At 41.5% G+C, this 16993-nt stretch overlaps 3 protein-coding genes, 1 long non-coding RNA gene and 1 pseudogene across 14 annotated transcripts in view; 3 read left to right on the forward strand and 2 right to left on the reverse strand.

Annotated features, from left to right (window-relative positions):
• On the forward strand, window positions 1-1539 carry LOC110181770 (glutathione hydrolase 1 proenzyme-like; annotated as a pseudogene). The gene is made up of 4 exons (XR_015272436.1): window positions 1-215; window positions 271-1112; window positions 1194-1387; window positions 1445-1539. The product of XR_015272436.1 is annotated as a glutathione hydrolase 1 proenzyme-like (transcript).
• On the forward strand, window positions 1528-15817 carry LOC110181767 (glutathione hydrolase 1 proenzyme). Of its 7 annotated transcripts, XM_086836313.1 has the most exons (9): window positions 1528-1590; window positions 2548-2749; window positions 2811-3802; window positions 3884-4077; window positions 4135-4660; window positions 11600-11784; window positions 11856-12245; window positions 14091-14270; window positions 15586-15817. In XM_086836313.1, exons 2-5 carry the CDS (start codon window positions 2659-2661, stop codon window positions 4640-4642), a joined length of 1785 nt encoding a protein of 594 aa, XP_086692439.1. In that variant the 5' UTR covers window positions 1528-1590; window positions 2548-2658; the 3' UTR covers window positions 4643-4660; window positions 11600-11784; window positions 11856-12245; window positions 14091-14270; window positions 15586-15817. The 7 variants fall into 7 exon arrangements, with proteins under 7 accessions (XP_086692439.1, XP_086692438.1, XP_086692441.1 ...); XM_086836312.1 differs by lacking the exon at window positions 1528-1590 and having other exon boundaries at window positions 2499-2749; XM_086836315.1 differs by lacking the exon at window positions 1528-1590 and having other exon boundaries at window positions 2499-2749; window positions 14091-14266.
• Window positions 5533-9289, reverse strand: LOC110181769 (uncharacterized). 4 transcript variants are annotated; one of them, XM_086836320.1, is made up of 6 exons: window positions 9222-9289; window positions 7723-8272; window positions 7535-7661; window positions 6267-6433; window positions 5876-6201; window positions 5533-5813 (listed from the first exon to the last, which is right to left on the reverse strand). In XM_086836320.1, the coding sequence occupies exons 2-6, from the start codon at window positions 8155-8157 to the stop codon at window positions 5657-5659; spliced, it is 1212 nt and encodes a 403-aa protein (XP_086692446.1). In that variant the 5' UTR covers window positions 8158-8272; window positions 9222-9289; the 3' UTR covers window positions 5533-5656. The 4 variants fall into 4 exon arrangements, with proteins under 4 accessions (XP_086692446.1, XP_020805301.2, XP_086692447.1 ...); XM_020949642.2 differs by having other exon boundaries at window positions 8916-9226; XM_086836321.1 differs by lacking the exon at window positions 9222-9289 and adding an exon at window positions 8916-9211 and having other exon boundaries at window positions 5533-5810.
• LOC147643338 (uncharacterized) lies at window positions 11053-12422 on the reverse strand. The gene is made up of 2 exons (XR_015272437.1): window positions 12254-12422; window positions 11053-12193 (listed from the first exon to the last, which is right to left on the reverse strand). It is a non-coding gene; the product is annotated as an uncharacterized LOC147643338 (long non-coding RNA).
• The window catches only part of fw (CUB and Sushi multiple domains furrowed), a 13874-nt gene continuing 11175 nt past the window's right edge, over window positions 14295-16993 (forward strand). The window contains exons 1-2 of the mRNA XM_086836309.1: window positions 14295-14572; window positions 15586-16109. Of these exons, the coding sequence (XP_086692435.1) occupies window positions 15905-16109 (205 nt within the window). The 5' untranslated portion in view covers window positions 14295-14572; window positions 15586-15904. The remainder of the gene's footprint in view (window positions 14573-15585; window positions 16110-16993) is intronic.

Raw genomic sequence — 16993 nt, forward strand, 5'->3', positions numbered from 1 at the left:
TATTCGAAGTGCGGTCACACAGGCGGAAAGCTGTACTTTTTTTTAAATAAAAAGGAGTTTCATCGCTGGCTTTACACTATAATAAAACGATGACAACGTAAATCAGGACTAAGATCTCCACGTCATGTTCATTAGGATAACCCTGAACAGCCGTGTAGCATCCATCATCATTGTCGTCCTGGCTGTGTACTGGTACCGGCTTCCTGGAAGATGTGGTAAGTTGTGCGAAAGTTTAACTGTTTCCAATTACCCAACACCTTGTGGCCGCAGCCAAGCAAAAGGTGGCCAGGAGACCACCGCCAGATTGTAAGGATCCTTTGCCAACTTCCAATACGCCACTGCTCCAATTTTCCCGTTCGGCTATATGCTCCGACTACAATAAGTGCAGCTTTTTGGCGCGAAACGCCCTGGAAAAAGGCGGCTGCACCGTGGATGCTGCCCTTGCGTCCCTCCTTTGCACGGGACTCGGTGGCGGCATGCTAATGAACATATATGTGCCCGAAGAAGATAAGTCGTATTGCATCCTGGCGCGTGAAATAGCTCCGCTATTGCTGCGCGCAGGCTATTTCTCCGCCTTTCGTGACGAGCAGGAGTTCAGAGAGTCCAGCTGGCCCATGGCCGTGTCCGCCGAGTTGGCTGGCTATGCCCAGGCCCATCAACGATTCGGGAAGCTGCCGTAGTCGGAGCTGGTCTAACCAACGGTAAAGCTTTGCCACAGTGGCTATCGGCTGTACAAGCATCAGTACGATGCCCTTGTCCTAAACCAGGACATGGTTAAGGGCGACTTCCCCCACTTCGGGAAATGTTCATCGATCCCGATTCGGATACTGGGCAGTTCTGGCCAATCGGTCATCTCATCAAGCCGCCGGCTCAATTGTGCTCCACCTATGAACGGTTAGCCCGGGAAGGACCGCTTAGTTTCTACAATGCACCTGACCCCGCCACCGGGCAGTGGTCACATTCTGGGCTTCATCATGAGCATTCTGCGCGAATTCCGAACGGATTTTGCAAGCAACCCGAAAATGGGAGCCAGGGATATACATCGGATGGTGGAGGCCATGAAGTTTGGCTTCGTCAAGCGCTGGCAGCTGGACGAATCGGCCGACAGAGAAGTGAGTACAGGTGGGACTCTGTTCTTTCTGATTTTCCGTCTCTTTCGAATTCAGACAGTTAATAAGAATAACTTTTTCTAGCTCCTGGCCAACCTGAGCAGTCCTGAATTGGCCCAATTGGTGGCAGCACAAATAAGTGACTTACAGACCTTTAATACCTCTGAGTTCTATGGAGACTTCCTGGGGATACAGACACGGGATGAACACGGCACCGCACATACCTCGGTGCTCCATGGCAACGATGCCGTTTCGGTCACCAGCTCCATTAACTCTTAGTAAGTTTTTGCTGATATATGCCTTACATTTAAATTGAATTCCTCTCCCGCTTGCAGCTTTGGCAGTGGACTATAAGCAAAGCTATGACCAACGTGGATCAGGTATTTGCGGCATCACACAACAGAATAACACCGTTTGGGTGAACTCTGACTTCCGAAAACCAGGAGGAGTTGCGGGCTTCTGAGGAAGCAGATTTTGTTGGGTATGTACCAAATTTAATTTAAAGCTTTATGCTCTCCAAATTGATCTACTTAAACATAAGTATTAAACGAGTCACTCTTTCGTGACCGTTTCCAGATTAATTTATATAATTCCGAGCTAGATAAATACAGTCAGGTTAGCTAGTACAAAGCTTTAAATTACTAGACAGAACTAGAACTTGAATTTCTTTGATATATCGAAACAAAGTTATAGAAGGATATAAATCAAGTCGAATATATTGAAAAGCATTTAGCAATTTTTTCGGTAATATTTTTATTTTAACACTGAGTGCGATTACTTCCAATCAGAAGCTTGCAAAGCATTAAAAGAATCACTTCCGAAACCATAAAACATATATATTCTTGATCAGCATAAAAAGCTAAGTCGATCTAGGCAAGTCCGGTAGAAAAAACATATCAATATTTATATTTATATATTTATATATAAATATTTTAATTACTAGAAGTATCTTGAACACCTGACGACGCGACGACTTTCTCGAGTATTTTACAATGTCGAGCCTTTTTTTTTATCAATTGACCTACCACCAGGGCGGGACAGCAACCTGTTGTCGTTTGATAACTCGATTGCGTGCAGCTCTAGTCGATATCAGGCGGTAAAGAAATCGGAAATCGGCTCCGAAAATACTAAAAGAACGAAAAATACCAAACATTCCAATAGCCTGCAGTATCTAGTATAAAATAAAAAAATACCAGGTCTATCGATTTTTTTACTGTAAACGTTTAAAATCGGAACTCGGTCTCATTTGAATTTGGCCCCGTAAATACTAAAATAGCGCAAACATTCTAATTGCCTGCAGTATCTAGTATAGAACATAAAAAATACCAGGCTTATCGATTTTTTCTATTGTGAACTTTTGGGCGGACGGCTACTGTCCTAAATGTTCAGGATTTTATGTGTTTTTCTTACACGGTCACTCTTATTCCGGTATTTGAAGTACGGTCACACTGGCGGTCAGCTGTACTTTTAAATAAAAAGGACATTCATTGCTAGCTTTACACTATAATAAAACGATGACAACGTAAATCAGGACTAAGATCTCCACGTCATGTTCATTAGGATAACCCTGAACAGCCTTGTAGCATCGATCATCATTGTCGTCCTGGCTGTGTACTGGTACCGGCTTCCTGGAAGAGGTGGTAAGTTGTGCGAAAGTTTAACTATTTCCAATTACCCATCCAATTACCCTTGTGGCCGCAGCCAAGCCAAAGGTGGCCAGGAGACCACCGCCAGATCCTGAGGATCCTTTGCCGCCTTCCAATTCGCCACTGCACCAATTTTCTCGTTCGGCTATATGCTCCGACCACAATGTGTGCAGCTTTTTGGCGCGAAACGCCCTGGAAAAGGGCGGCAGCGCCGTGGATGCTGCCCTTGCGGCCCTCCTTTGCAACGGTCTCGTCGGGATGCAAAGCATGGGACTCGGCGGCGGCATGCTAATGAACATCTATGTTCACGAAGAACGTAAGTCCTATTGCATCCTGGCGCGTGAAATAGCTCCGCTATTGCTGCGCGCAGGCAATTTCTCCGCCTTTCGTGACGAGCAGGAATTCAGGCAGTCTAGCTGGTCCGTCGCCGTGCCCGCCGAGTTGGCTGGCTATGCCCAGGCCCATCAACGATTCGGGAGGCTGCCGTGGTCTGAGCTGGTCCAGCCAACGGTAAAGCTTTGCCACAGTGGCTATCGGCTGTACAAGCATCAGTATGATGCCCTTGTCCTAAACCAGGACATGGTTAAGGGCGATCCCCGGCTTCGGGAAATGTTCATCGATCCCGATTCGGATACTGGGCAGTTCTGGCCGATCGGTCATCTCATCAAGCCGCCGGCTCAATTGTGCGCCACCTATGAACGGTTAGCCCGGGAAGGACCGCTTAGTTTCTACAACGGATCGATTGCCGAAGATCTACTAGCTGACTTGGCGGATGTTGGGAGTGCTATTACACGGAAAGACCTAAACCACGCCGATGCAAAGCTAAGCAGGGCAATTGTGATGCCGCTGGATGAGTACGATCTGCACCTGACCCCGCCACCGGGCAGTGGTCATATTCTGGGCTTTATCATGAACATTCTGCGCGAATTCCGAACGGATTTTGCAAGCAACCCGAATATGGGAGCCAGGGATATACATCGGATGGTGGAGGCCATGAAGTTTGGCTTCGTCAAGCGCTGGCAGCTGGACGAATCGGCCGACAGAGAGGTGAGTACAGGTGGGACTCTGTTCTTTCTGATTTTCCGTCTCTTTCGAATTCAGACAGTTAATAAGAATAACTTTTTCTAGCTCCTGGCCAACCTGAGCAGCCCTGAATTGGCCCAATTGGTGGCAGCACAAATAAGTGACTTGCAGACCTTTAATACCTCTGAGTTCTATGGAGACCTCCTGGGGATACAGACACGGGATGAACACGGCACCGCACATACCTCGGTCCTCCATGGCAACGATGCCGTTTCGGTCACCAGCTCCATTAACTTTTAGTAAGTTTTTGCTGATATATGCCTTACATTTAAATTGAATTCCTCTCCCGGTTGCAGCTTTGGCAGTGGACGCACTGGAAGGCGCACAGGTGTGCTCTTTAACAATGCCATGTCGGATTTTTCCTTTGAGCAACTTAAAAATTATTTCGATTTACCCTTTGTGCCTGGCACAAATGGTATTGCTCCCTCGGCTCGTCCCATGTCCTCGATGTCTCCCGTTATTGTCACGGAACGCTCATCGGGCCAAGTCCGTTTAGTTGTGGGTGCCGCAGGTGGAACCAAGATCATCTCCTCCCTGCTACCCCTGCTCGTGCGCACTCTTTGGCAGCGAGCAAACATTAAGACTGCCATCGATGCCAGTCGCATCCACCACCAGATGCAGCCGAACCTTCTGTTCTACGAATATGGGCTAGTGCAGAGCCAGGTCCAGAGCCTGCAGGCCAAAGGCCACCGCTGCGAGCGCTATGAGCAACGTGGATCGGTTATTTGCGGTATCACACAGCAGAATAACACCGTTTGGGTGAACTCTGACTTCCGAAAACCAGGAGGAGTTGCGGGATTCTGAGGAGGCAGATTTTGATGGGTATGTACCAAATTTAATTTAATGTTTTATGCTCTCAAAATTGCTCTACTTAAACTTAAGTATTAAACGAGTCACTCTTTCGTGACCGTTTCCAGATTAATTTATATAATTCCGAGCTAGATAAATACAGTCAGGTTAGCTAGTACAAAGCTTTAAATTACTAGGCATTGAAGTTTTCTGATATATCGAAACAAAGTTATAAAAGGTTATTAATAATTTGATTATACCCGTAAAAACATTAAGCAATTTAAAGTTCATGTGTAGTCACTTTTTACCCTAAAAATCATATATATTCTTGATTAGCATAAAAAGACGAGTCAATTTGGCCCTGTTCCTAGATAAAAAATTGTTTTTTTTTTTAATTTAAAAATTAAATTAATGCATTTCTTGCTTAGGTTTTGATAGATTCGAGATTGGTTTCCCTTTTGTGATACTTTTCAATATATTAAACTATTGAGTGATTATTCTGTCGATACTTTTTCTCTCGGAATGCATCCCTACTATAAATACATGTTAAAAACCTATTCTTAACTCGTTTCGGCACAACATCGACAATCAATCATTGAGGGACTTTTATCTGTCTCCGCCAGCACATGATAATTACATGCGTTGTGTGTAATTATGATGATAATGGTAATTTAGCTGAGTTTGAACTTGAAGTACTTTTTACCCAAATTTATCTATTAGTAATTCAGTATTTAATCTCCAATATATATAGCAGAAGCATATCCATGAAATCAATTGAATGTCAATGAGAATCCATATCGAAAAGGGAGAAAGTTTCAAAATGTTGTCCAAGTTCTGACGAAAGCGAAAATTCAATAACAATATGTGGCCATAAAATGAGCTCTACGTGCTGACTTTCTCCTCGATTTTCTCCATTTTTGCCAGCAATGTCTCAAGCATGCCTGGTTTATTTATTTGTTTTTAAACATAGGGTGTTGCATTAACTTAATAATATTTAAATACTATACCTAAGTGCAAACTCTCTCTCTCTTAGACAGACGTGTAAAAGTGTTTCCTGTTGTTGCTGCGACAACAAATAAATAGCGTAATATATAAGAATGTTGCAACTATGCCCAATGTGTTAAGAGCCATCGAGAAGGCCAGTAGATACTTCCATTTCAACCGAATCGCTCCGCAACCCTCGCTGCTGCAAAGGAATGAATGTATATATTTTTATATAGAAAGTGCAATTAGAACGTTGTAGCTTACTCGCTCTGGACATTCGCATCCTCTAGGGCAAGGGCTGCTGAAGTTGTTACATCCTCGTTGCCTTCCGAAAAGCAGGTACAGTTCTTGTAGCTCAAGAGCGAGCTGGTCGCCGGTCCGCATGCTCCCTCCCCGGACGGGGACGAGGTCAGCTCTGCGAACTCTATGGCCGCACAGACCAGGGCCAGGCAGCAGAAGATCAATGTCAGGGCAGAGAACACATAGGACTCGGCCAGAAGGACCTTGTAGCAGCTATTGCCTGGCCTGTGCTGTTCGCTCTTTGTATTTCTTCGGTGCAGTATGAGACCCGCAATGCTGGCCAAGAGAAGCTAAGGTGTCGAAGGTTAGATGGTTAGAAGTATATTCCTTAACAATATATACACGAATAACTCACAGACAAACCGCTCAGATAGGGATTAATCAATATGGATGCATTGGGTGCCAGGATGAGTATCCAAATGGCCAGTCCAGTGATAAGTAGTCCCACAGCCAGTTGCATTATCAGCAGCTGTCGCGAAATGTTTAGATTTCGGATGTGCCTCGAGTAAGCAGCTTGAAGGCCTGCAAGTAGAAATGAGAAATTAATAATAGCTTTCTATATATTTTATTTTAAATATTTATTGTATTACATTTTGTTGTATAGATTTATTTTGCTTGCTTGTTAGACTCATGAACGATGGCTCATGTTTGGGGCTCAATTTACACAAATTAGTTAATCAGTTGTACTGTTGTTTTGGCAAAACATATGTATCATTTACAATTGCCAGAAAGCCCTAGTTTATATACCTTAGCAGATTAAAAAAGAATTATAGGATCGAATCGGAAGTCGATCATAACTAACTATTTTAACGATGTAAAATTTTGAAAAAATGTACATGTCTAGAAAGATTATATTATAGGGCCGGAAACGACTCCTTCACATGAGCTTCTGACTAAAATTATAATACCATTCTTTTAGTAGATAATTAGATAAATTTTTATATGATAATTTGTTCCACAAATCAATGTTTAAAAACCTCATAACTTTGTCAAAAAGGCACTAATTTTGATTCGGAAAGCTTTCCTATGTAAGTTTTTATTAGGTTAACAAAACTGCATACTCAATTTAAAATTACAAAAAATTCAAATTTTTATCAATTTTTTTTTTTTTAATTTTAACGATGTAACCCCTTATAAAATTGTGAAAAAAATGGTAAATTTTTTTTCCCCCCAGACATGGTCAGATCGATTCGTCTGTTGATGCTGATCAAGAATATATATGATTTATAGGGTCGGAAACAACTCCTTCGAGAGTTACAAGCTTCTGACTAAAAGTATAATACCCAAGAAAGGGTATAAAAATATCACTTTTAACGGATAAATATCGCTATTATCGTGAAATATCCGAAGAATGTTATTAATTTTGTCTCATTTTCTGATTATATTGGTCTGATTTACCTGTTTATTTGTTCGCTGTATGCTTAAATAAAATCTAAGCTACAGGATAAGTATTAGCCATACCTGCAGTGGCTTTTGTTTATCAAAAAGAACATTTCATTTATCACAACACAAGAATATCGATTTATATCCTTTGGCGTAAAATCCTGCACTTGTCTTTTGATTTATATGTTTTAATATAAGGTTCTTGTTTTAAAGTTAAAGCTTGAAAAAGAATTAGCTTACTGTCATGGTTTTTGTGATTCACCACAATCATCCGGCTGTGCCTTAAGCTGTTCCTGGTCGGCGTATGTCGTCCAGCTATCTTCATACCTTTCATGTTCTGCGGAACCGTGGTGCTCATATAGACAGCCTAGGGAAGAACGAATGATTATTGATCCAGGATGATAGCCTAATGATGATAGATAACTCACCTGCGATGGCTGTGGAGCGTCCAAGTCGCTGAGAGGAATCTGCTCATAGGTGGAGACATACTGCAGCGGTGCCTCATCGCTGGCAGTAGTACTGGAAGCAGGCACGATCGCTGGAACTGGAGCAGCTTTCACCGCAATGTGCTCATCCCGGTGAGGATCATGCTGAAGCAGATTCTGATACATGGGTTCCGATTTAATGGCCGGCACGTGCTCCGACGTTGACGCCGCCGGTGACTCATAATTGTTTATGCCAAAGAACTTGGACTTGGCGTCATTCAGGGCTGCCTTCACAGCGGCTATGCTGTGACTGGTGCCGCTGCCATTTGGTTCCGGCTCCAGCTCCAGCGCGGATTGGTGTTGCTGCTGCTGCTGCCTCTGCTGGGCGACGCCCAGGTTGTCATAGGTGCTAACGGGACGGATTGTTGATGACTGCATGGCTGCTAAGCGGCCTAGGGCATGCTGGAGAAGCAAGTTATCGCTGGATAGCCAATAGGGTCAGGCGGCTGCACCGCTTGAGGTGTTAGGGACATTTTTCCACTGATAGCATACCCTGCAAAAGAGGAAGGATAAGAATGTATAAATGTTTATAGCCTTTGGTGAAAGTATCAATGAAACTTGAATTCAAACTCCCTACATATGATCATAAAAGGTTTTAAAAAACCCTAGAACTAGGCCTGCAGGTGTATGCTCTATGCATTCAGTCCTGTTATTTGTTGTAGAAAGTTGCCTTAAATCGCGGCACTATCTTTAACAAATACCAAATCTTTGCTGTAAGTAATTGTCATTTTTCCCGTACTCTCAGATCTCAGGTCTCTCGTTTCTCGGGTCTGTTTATCCGGTTTCTCAAATAGGTCGTTGGCATCACCGTCCCCGAGTGAGTGGTGGAAATTGTTAGTTGTTATTCACAAATTCCAGAGAACGACCAGGTTCGCTTGGTGCGCCTAGTGGTTGTGATTTTGTCAAGTCAATGGAATTTCAGAATATCTAAATTATGGCCTCTCTGTTATGGGCCGGTGAGCAGGCTTCCGTTCCGTTCATTTGGGACACAGATAAACAATTATATAGAATGATATATATCCGAATCTGTGATTGCCAAACTATGCTTTTGATCTATTTAGAGAGACGGTGGCCTCGCGGCAGTGCCAACAAACTGTGTGTTACAACTTTATAAAAGAGCTGAGCAGAATTCGTACCGCCACAAAGTGAAAAAGCCAAAAGTTGGAATGGAATCTCTTCTCCTCTCTTCGATGGCGTTGGATTGGATTGAATTGGACTGGAGTGGAGTGGAGTGGAGTGGTGTGGAGTGTTGTGGAGTGTTGTTGGAGTGGATTGCACCACAGTGAAGGCGGGTAGCAAAACGGGAAAAGAACGAAATAAAAATGAAAACAAAGCAAAGGCAATGCCAAAGCCAAAGCAAAAGCAAACGCGATCCGCACCGAACACTGCCCACTACAACTGTACGCACCAAGAGGCGAAAACAAACTAAAAATAATTCTCACCAGCACGCCGTCCGTCGATCGAGCGCTTAAAGCGAACCATTTCCATTTCCATTTATCCGTCGCTACTCTCCTAAAAAGTATAAAAAACACGGTCGCCTGCTTACCTGCGCTGGCCAAGAGCATGGCACACAGGTAACTCACTCGCAGACATACACACATGCCGCTCCCACAGATACATCTAAGCCGCTCACAGATGCACGCCTCCATTCTCTCCAGAAGCCAGAAGCGGAGAAAGAAGCCGAATCTGAGGCTGAGATCGGGAGAGCAAAAAATTTAGATACTTTTCTACCCCGTGTTTGTGGAGAGCTAAAGGTATGCTGTGATCGCGCAAAACGAACACATCGGGGAATGAATTAACAACTGAGTGAACATTCAAAGAAGTGAACACTACTATGAAAATGAAAATGAATAACTGAGTGAATAATAGGGCCATCCATCTATGAGCAAATGAATGGATAATTCAGTTAAGAGTTCAGAACGTGGTAAATCATTGAATGAATTACTGATAAAACAAATGTAATTATAACTTAACTGAGCAATGAAACAAAGCAAATGAATTTGTAAACCAAAATGTAAGGATCCAAGCTGCGATCTACTCTAAAAGGCAATAAGCTATAATTAAATATAGCTAAATAGCTAAGTGAACAATTCAAATTATAAATGAGTGAACAAATGAAACTGGCCTGAACAAATGATGCAAGCTAAGTCAATAACTTGGTTCATTACCTAAAAAGAGAGCAGCTGAATTGTAATCTGGTCAAATAGATATATACATCTGACGATACTTTAGCAATCAATACGCCAATTAATAAAAGAATTGAGTGGGTAAACCTCTAATAAACAAATAAAAGAAAAATAAACTGGTTAAGACTAGAGTGAACAAAAACAAACTCAATAAGTTTGTGGACATCTGAATTCGCTTACTCAAGTGATTCTCTTTTTAACCATTCACCAGCAAGGATAAATTATAGAACTCAATAGATGTAATTCAAAAAGAAATACCTATAGAGAGACTAAGGGCCTGGGAATGAAAGCCTTTGCGACCCAATAAAGTTAGGAAAGGTGCCTTAGAACCGACCTCCGAATGGTGGTAAATGCCACAAAGGTGTTAAAAAATCAACTGTTTTTTTGTTTTTTGCACAGTTCAACGTTTTACTTACTAAGTAAATGATTCATTTCGCTGTCTTTCACACCATTTTCTTAGCTTTATGGTTGCTAATTTTAGAGAACAAATTCCAAAAAGGGTATGCTCAAATATGGTATTCCAAAAATGAGCACATTTCTAATCCAAGAATCTCTACAGAGATATATACTACCCTCTAAATTGGGAAATATTAACCTAAGACATTAATTAGAGCCATGATTGAAAGGCTTAAACTTTTGTTTGAAAGATGTGAAAGGGTATAGTAGGATTTAATATGCCTCTGCTTACATATATTGTATTTAAATCAATACCAAAATAAATTAAATGCTCATCGGAGGTACTTAAAAGTGGTGTGTAAACTTATATATTCCACTTGTCCATTTATTTATAGATTTCACTTCCTCAGACATGTATTTGCATAGCTCACTATATAAATATATATATATATATATCTGCATTGACGATAGCGGATCTGGCTCAGAAAAACTTGATTGAGGAAAACTGAAAGATTAGTTTACGTTCGCAGGCGGAAGTGTCAAGTCGCCGGTAGTTTGATCTCTTGGTTGTATTTACATCTGCAGACGCTCACCCAAGCTTTAATGAGCCGCAACGGTTGCAGATATTTATGACTCAATATACATTCATATATATATATATAATAATATATCAATAAAACTATCAGATGAATAGCTTTGACAAATGTATTTTATATATATTTTTAAGACAAGTTTTGAAGGACAGAAGTCTCATCAGCTGACTAACTTCCCCTTCAACTTGCTGCAAGATCCTTTTAAGAATTCTTAGGCAATGCATGCTGCACACATGCTCTTTATATGCTTTGGTCTAGCATTTTTACCAAGCTTAATAATTATTATATTTAGATTTAACTTGCAAGCTTAACATGTTCATTTTCACATAATGATCATCATTTATTTTTCGCTGTTAACTAGGAAATATGAGCAACTAAATGCAATCTTAAATAACTATGTAACACCTGTAAATATGTTTTATTAGAACCTCTTTCATTGTTTATTGTTATAGCTTCAGTTTAGTTTATGGCCCGCTCTTCTTTGGGCCGTTGAGCGTTGCGAGACCCTCAAAATGTTGCTTTCAGCCGCCTTTTGCCTTTTGCCCATTGTTTTTCGCTCGGCAGCTACTTATTTCAGTTATTTCATTAGTAAAAAGTAAACAAAAACAAAATAATATAACGTTAAATAATATTTGCCAACTGAAGCATTACAAAGCTGGTGGTTCAAATAACCATAACTGACAATCAGCACCGAAGAAGACGACTGCGTTGACGATGAAGATGGTGGCGACGACGACGACGACGATGATGATGATGACGGCGGGGCATCGGACCAATGCACTTTGCAAGACGATGGACGGCATTACGGCATAATGGATTGTCAATCGTGGGTAAACCTTATACATTATAAACATATATATATATATATTATATAGATGTATATTGTCCATGATTGCATCAGGTTACTGGGAAGAAGAAACGAAAGGTAGCAGCAATCGAACTCAGATTCTCAGGAGGTCACTGACAGGACTTTCGCTGAGGCGACACTATCAAAACTTGAGATAAACTTCCTCCTTCCGGCCTTCCGGCCTGCCACCTGCACCGTGAGCCAGAGTGAGCCATCAGTGGGATCTTCGTGGACTTTCAAAACCCCCTTTGCCAGGTGGAGAGATACGAGATGCCGTTGCCGAAATCTGGCATTGCGAATGGCTCAAGCTCAGGCCGAGGCTCCGACTCCGATTCCGTCTCTGTGTAGTGGCTAGCGGAGCAGCCATTGTCTCGTCATTGCGGTACGTGGACCTTAAATTGGAGCAGCGATATATGTATGGGAACGCGATCGAGTAGTACTTGTGTAAGTACCTTGTTCTATTTGCCATAGTTGATGGCTTAAACCGCTCCCGCTCCCGGCCATGCCAATTAACGGACTTAAACAGAACACGACGGCTCCGATCGGCTCTCACTGTACTCCAGTCTATTTCGGGGGCTTTGTTGTCGTCGTCTGTCGCATTTCCCTCCCTGACTTGCACTCGGACTCGGACTCGGGTTTGGGTTTGGGTTTTGGGTTCGGGCACCGAACTATGTTGCCTGCACAATTACAGCAAAAGACGCGAAACACGAAAAAAGTAACTTAATAGTAGAAAAAATAGAAGAAACTAGCCAGGCTATTTTACGTCAACACTGTAAGCCAGCCAGTGGTCGCTCCACCGAGGGTCTTTTGAGAAATTATTCCAAGAGTATGGGAATTCATGCAGGGCAGGCAACGGGTATACATATGTGCATGTTGTTTTCCTGGATATACTAACAAAAAGACCTAAAATATGGTCTTTAAATAGTTATTTTTAGATGATAATATTTTTGGTCAAATCTAAGTTTTCGAAATATCATAACCAAGTGAAAAATGCATTAATTCAATTCGGAAAGCGGCTCTATGCTAGTTTTTCTAAGGTTAATAAATCTGCGTACTTAATTAAAAATTCAATTTTTTTTCAAAATTTAAAAATTTTAACGATGTAACCCCTTATCTTTTTTTTTCAAAAAAATTTAAAAAAAAAAATTTTCGGCCGGACATTGCTCTTTCGATTCAGCTTTTAATGCTGATCAAGAATATATATGACATATGGGGTCGGAAATGTCTCCTTCACTGTTTTTTAAGCAGTGGTACCTATTGATTTAACAACAATAATCAGTTTTATTTTATCGAAACTAGCTACACATTCGCATAGGGCCCTTTTAAAATGGGGAAAGGCATAAATCCACCCTCGGTGGGGGGATTGTGTAAGGCGTACGATTGCGCAGATTGTGTTTCGCGTCGGCAACAATGCCACCATGACAAACAGCCCAGCGACCAGCCAAATAAACCAAACCGCCGCCCGCCAACCGCCAAGCGGTAAATGAGTCTAGTACACTCAAAAAAAATCTGTATACCTAAATTATGAACCAAAGAAAGCGAACTTATTATCTAGACTAAGACTAACAAGCCTTCGGCAAGCTTCTTTTAATTCGAGAAGTCTGGGTCCAATGGCTGGCCAGCTCTGTTTTTGCATAATTTAGGTTAATTTTTATTTATTAAGCACACTATTTTCTTTTGTTTAGAGATTTTAGCATTGATCTTTAAAAAAAGAAACGGTCATTCGCACCGGAAACATTTTCTAAATTTGGAATACCATGAGGGACAGATAATTAAAAAATGTTTGTTTGCTTTTTTTCGGGTTGGTGTCGATGCTGATGGCAGCACATGGCCATTGATGTAAACAAGAATCATGAAACAGAACTGTATGGTATCAGAAATATATGTAAATATATGTTTATATATAGTGCCCCTTTAAGTGCAGAGGGAATTGGTTTTCTGATAAACTTGACAGCTTGGGATTTATAAAGATATTTCCGTTGATATCCTGAAATTGAGATACTTTGAAATTGAGTGTATCTATTATTGACTTCATAATTGGACTGTACTTTAAAGTATTTCAAATAAAACAATAAATACAATTGAAGATTAAGAATGGAAAGTGGTATAAACAAACAGTTTTTTAAATATTTTAATGATGAGAGAAGACATTACCTCAAAGCGAAACATTCATATTTAACCTGATAAAAAGTCCCTCAAAATTTTAGATTTTTGAAGTCAAAATTCTGCTAACTTGATATTGTTTTAAGCTGATGAACTTTACATCTTATAACTCCTTCTTATTTCCAGTGTATGCGGCGAACAGTGGCCAGGCTAGAGCGATCATCCAAGCAGGCAAACCGACCAATCAACCCCACGGTGGCTTCGGTGGCAGCGGAGGCTCCGGCGGCTCTGTTTCGGGAGCAGACTCGGATTCGGACTCGGAGTCCACATCGTGCTCGGGCCGGAGCCGTTGCACATGCGCAGTAAGTGAGTAGCAACCAGCAAAACCCAGTACTCGGTTCGTGTTGGCTCGGCTCGGCTCTTGGCTGGCTCGGCTCGGCGCTTAACTTTTCTGGGCTCGAAGTGGCCAAGTGGAAAACCAGTTATAAGTCAACTTTCATTCCAAGCGGACGTGCCAAGAGAGTACGGATCGGATTGGAGCGCGGCGCGGTTTTTTGTTTTGGCCGTTGCAGCAGCAGCAGCAACCACGTTAAGCGTTAATGTTAGCACCATAAGAGAGCGCAGCCTGCCTGCAGTTAGCCAGGTCACATAAGCGAGTCTAATAACTCGTAAGTTCAGCCTTCCTTCTGTTATTTTTGTTTTTGTGCCTGTAGTTTTTGTTTAGTGACTTTGTTTTGCGAGTGAGTTCACACAACACACAACAACTCCCACCCGTAGTCAGAACGGAGCTGTGTATGCAAAGCAGCCCCGGAATCTGTATCTGTATCTGAATCATTCCGAGAGTGCGCGACTCGCGTTCGTAAATGTAAAAAACGGGCACAAGTCTTTCGATCGCACGAATTAAATTCTGTCAAATTTGCCATCGTTCGGCAACGTCGTGTACTTTCCCACACGGTTCCAATTAGCACCATCGATCCGATCGATCGATATCGATCGAAACTTTCCTAACCCAGCCATCCATCCGTCGCTGGTTGATAATTAGTGAAAGATATATACATATACGCTCTAATGAAAGTTGTCTGTGATACGCACACCGGATGGTGCCCAGCTCGGTTCCCAGTCTTCCATCCATCCTCGGGCGAAGTGAAACCGCCAAAAATTGCTGTGGTTCTCTCTTTTATTAGTTTTTGTGTCCAAGTTTCTTTGGTCATAATTCCGATTCCGAGTCCGAGTCGAAGTCCGATCTAAATGCATGAAGGTATATACCACTCGCCGCTTGGCTCTATGCAACTGCCGAGGGAATTGGTTGTGGGCAACCTTGAAAGCGATACCAAAAAGCACTTCACCCTCAGGCGATTCCATTCTGTTTGGCTTTATTTTTTCTTGACTTTTTTTTCCGTTCGTTGAATATTCATGGCAGCCCGAAAAAGGGAAGCCGTTTTTAAAGTTTAACTTTTACTTTTGCAATCGAAGCCGTATCGAATCGAGACAGTGGCGAGCATGAGTGTAAGGAAAGCCAACGTAGTAGAGACAGGTGTATCTATGTATCTATGTGGGAGTCAATGGCCGACTCAAGTGATTTTGCAGATAATTTTCAAATATGATTATTATGATTATTTTTATGCTCCTTGTTTTATTTTTTTTTCCTTTAAATTAACACAATGTTACAATGTGCGCGCAGAGTAATGTAATCATAATTATGCACTGGAAATTCAATGTGAATGCAAAGTGAAAACGCAAGACGACGACGAAGACGACGACTCACGCCATATCGTGCTCCAACTTCAACTCCGGCATAATCCCATGTGTGTGTGCAGTGTGTGTGCATAAATTAATCGCCGGCGGTACAACAACAACATCAACAACAACACCACCCCAAGCTAATCAACGGCATCAACACCAAAAACCAAAAACCAAAGTCAACACACACATAATAATAATTCAACATCTGCAGCAGCCGCACAGCAGCTTTGAAAATTAACAGCTGCCCGCGGCAAACAATGTTTCGCTGCAAGTTATTGTTTGGAGCAGCATCACCAGTGTCCCAGCATCGTCATCATCATCATTATCACCATCATCAGCATCAGCTTCGGTTGGAAAGAGCCATGACTTCTTTGAGGAAACCAATGCCCTCCATTATGAAGGGGCTGCCGCTGCTACCACTACTGCTGCTGCTGGCACTATGCCCAGCCGGAAACTGCCAAAGTAAGTTGAAGTTCATCCACTCCCGGTGGATTCCAGATCATATCCCGGTTCCCATGCTTTTCATTTTCTCCGTTCTTTCCACTTAGCAAGTGGCCAGCGAAACGGGGTCACTCGGAGAACGAGAATCTCTCGCATCTCTGTGGGTCTTGGGATAACTAATTGCACCTGCTTACTAACTGTTTATGACAACGAGAGCTATTTAAGCACTCGGATCGCTATGGTTTTTCTCTTTTCTGGGACACCTTTTGAGCCATATTGATAGTTTCCCACAAATATTTACAAATATATCTTCTCGTTCATATTTCTTTCTAACGATTTGAAAATAAACAAAATGCAAGCTTATAAATACATTTCCTCAGCTTACGTGTGACTATTCAGGTTTATTTATTTTTTTATATTTATTTTGCAACGCCTTCAAGTGACGGACTTTGAATTTAAAGTGACATTATGTTGCTAAGTAAATAATAATAAATCAAACAAAGTAATAAACGGGAAACAAGTTAGTGTAACTGAACAATGTTTTGATCCTATTAAAAATAGAGTAATTATTATAATATATATTAAAACATACTGGAATATACCATATCTGCTCAGTATTGTATTCTCTTAACAATAACCAATCATTTCTTGAGAGTATTTATAGAGTCTAACGTGATGTGAGTAGGTATAAATAAAGAAACCGGCATTTGGACAAGTTTAATGGCAACAGCTTTTAAATTGAGCAAGTAAATCAATCACACGGAAAACAAATAGATATAGACTGAAAAGACAGATTGCATCTCCTCAATTAATGATCTTAATTGAAAATAATTAACACATTTTAAACTCCTTTATTTTCATTTCAAAACGTAACTTACAAAGAATGAAATATGAATGAAAATTAG

Source organism: Drosophila serrata, unplaced genomic scaffold, assembly GCF_035046125.1.
Source record: "Drosophila serrata isolate PLE 108 unplaced genomic scaffold, ASM3504612v1 contig_276, whole genome shotgun sequence".
NCBI classification, from domain to species: Eukaryota; Metazoa; Arthropoda; class Insecta; order Diptera; family Drosophilidae; genus Drosophila; species Drosophila serrata.

What these genes read in the sequence shown, in the direction of transcription:
- LOC110181767 (XM_086836313.1), top strand. Translation starts at nt 2,659, where the DNA reads ATGTTCATTAGGATAACCCTGAACAGCCTTGTAGCATCGATCATCATT. An exon ending in CCGGCTTCCTGGAAGAGGTG is followed by an intron (nt 2,750 to 2,810) that starts GTAAGTTGTGCG and finishes TTGTGGCCGCAG; the next exon opens with CCAAGCCAAAGGTGGCCAGG. An exon ending in ACCAGCTCCATTAACTTTTA is followed by an intron (nt 4,078 to 4,134) that starts GTAAGTTTTTGC and finishes TCCCGGTTGCAG; the next exon opens with CTTTGGCAGTGGACGCACTG.
- LOC110181769 (XM_086836320.1), bottom strand. Translation starts at nt 8,157, where the DNA reads ATGCAGTCATCAACAATCCGTCCCGTTAGCACCTATGACAACCTGGGC. An exon ending in CCTATCTGAGCGGTTTGTCT is followed by an intron (nt 6,202 to 6,266) that starts GTGAGTTATTCG and finishes TCGACACCTTAG; the next exon opens with CTTCTCTTGGCCAGCATTGC. An exon ending in GATGCGAATGTCCAGAGCGA is followed by an intron (nt 5,814 to 5,875) that starts GTAAGCTACAAC and finishes ATTCCTTTGCAG; the next exon opens with CAGCGAGGGTTGCGGAGCGA.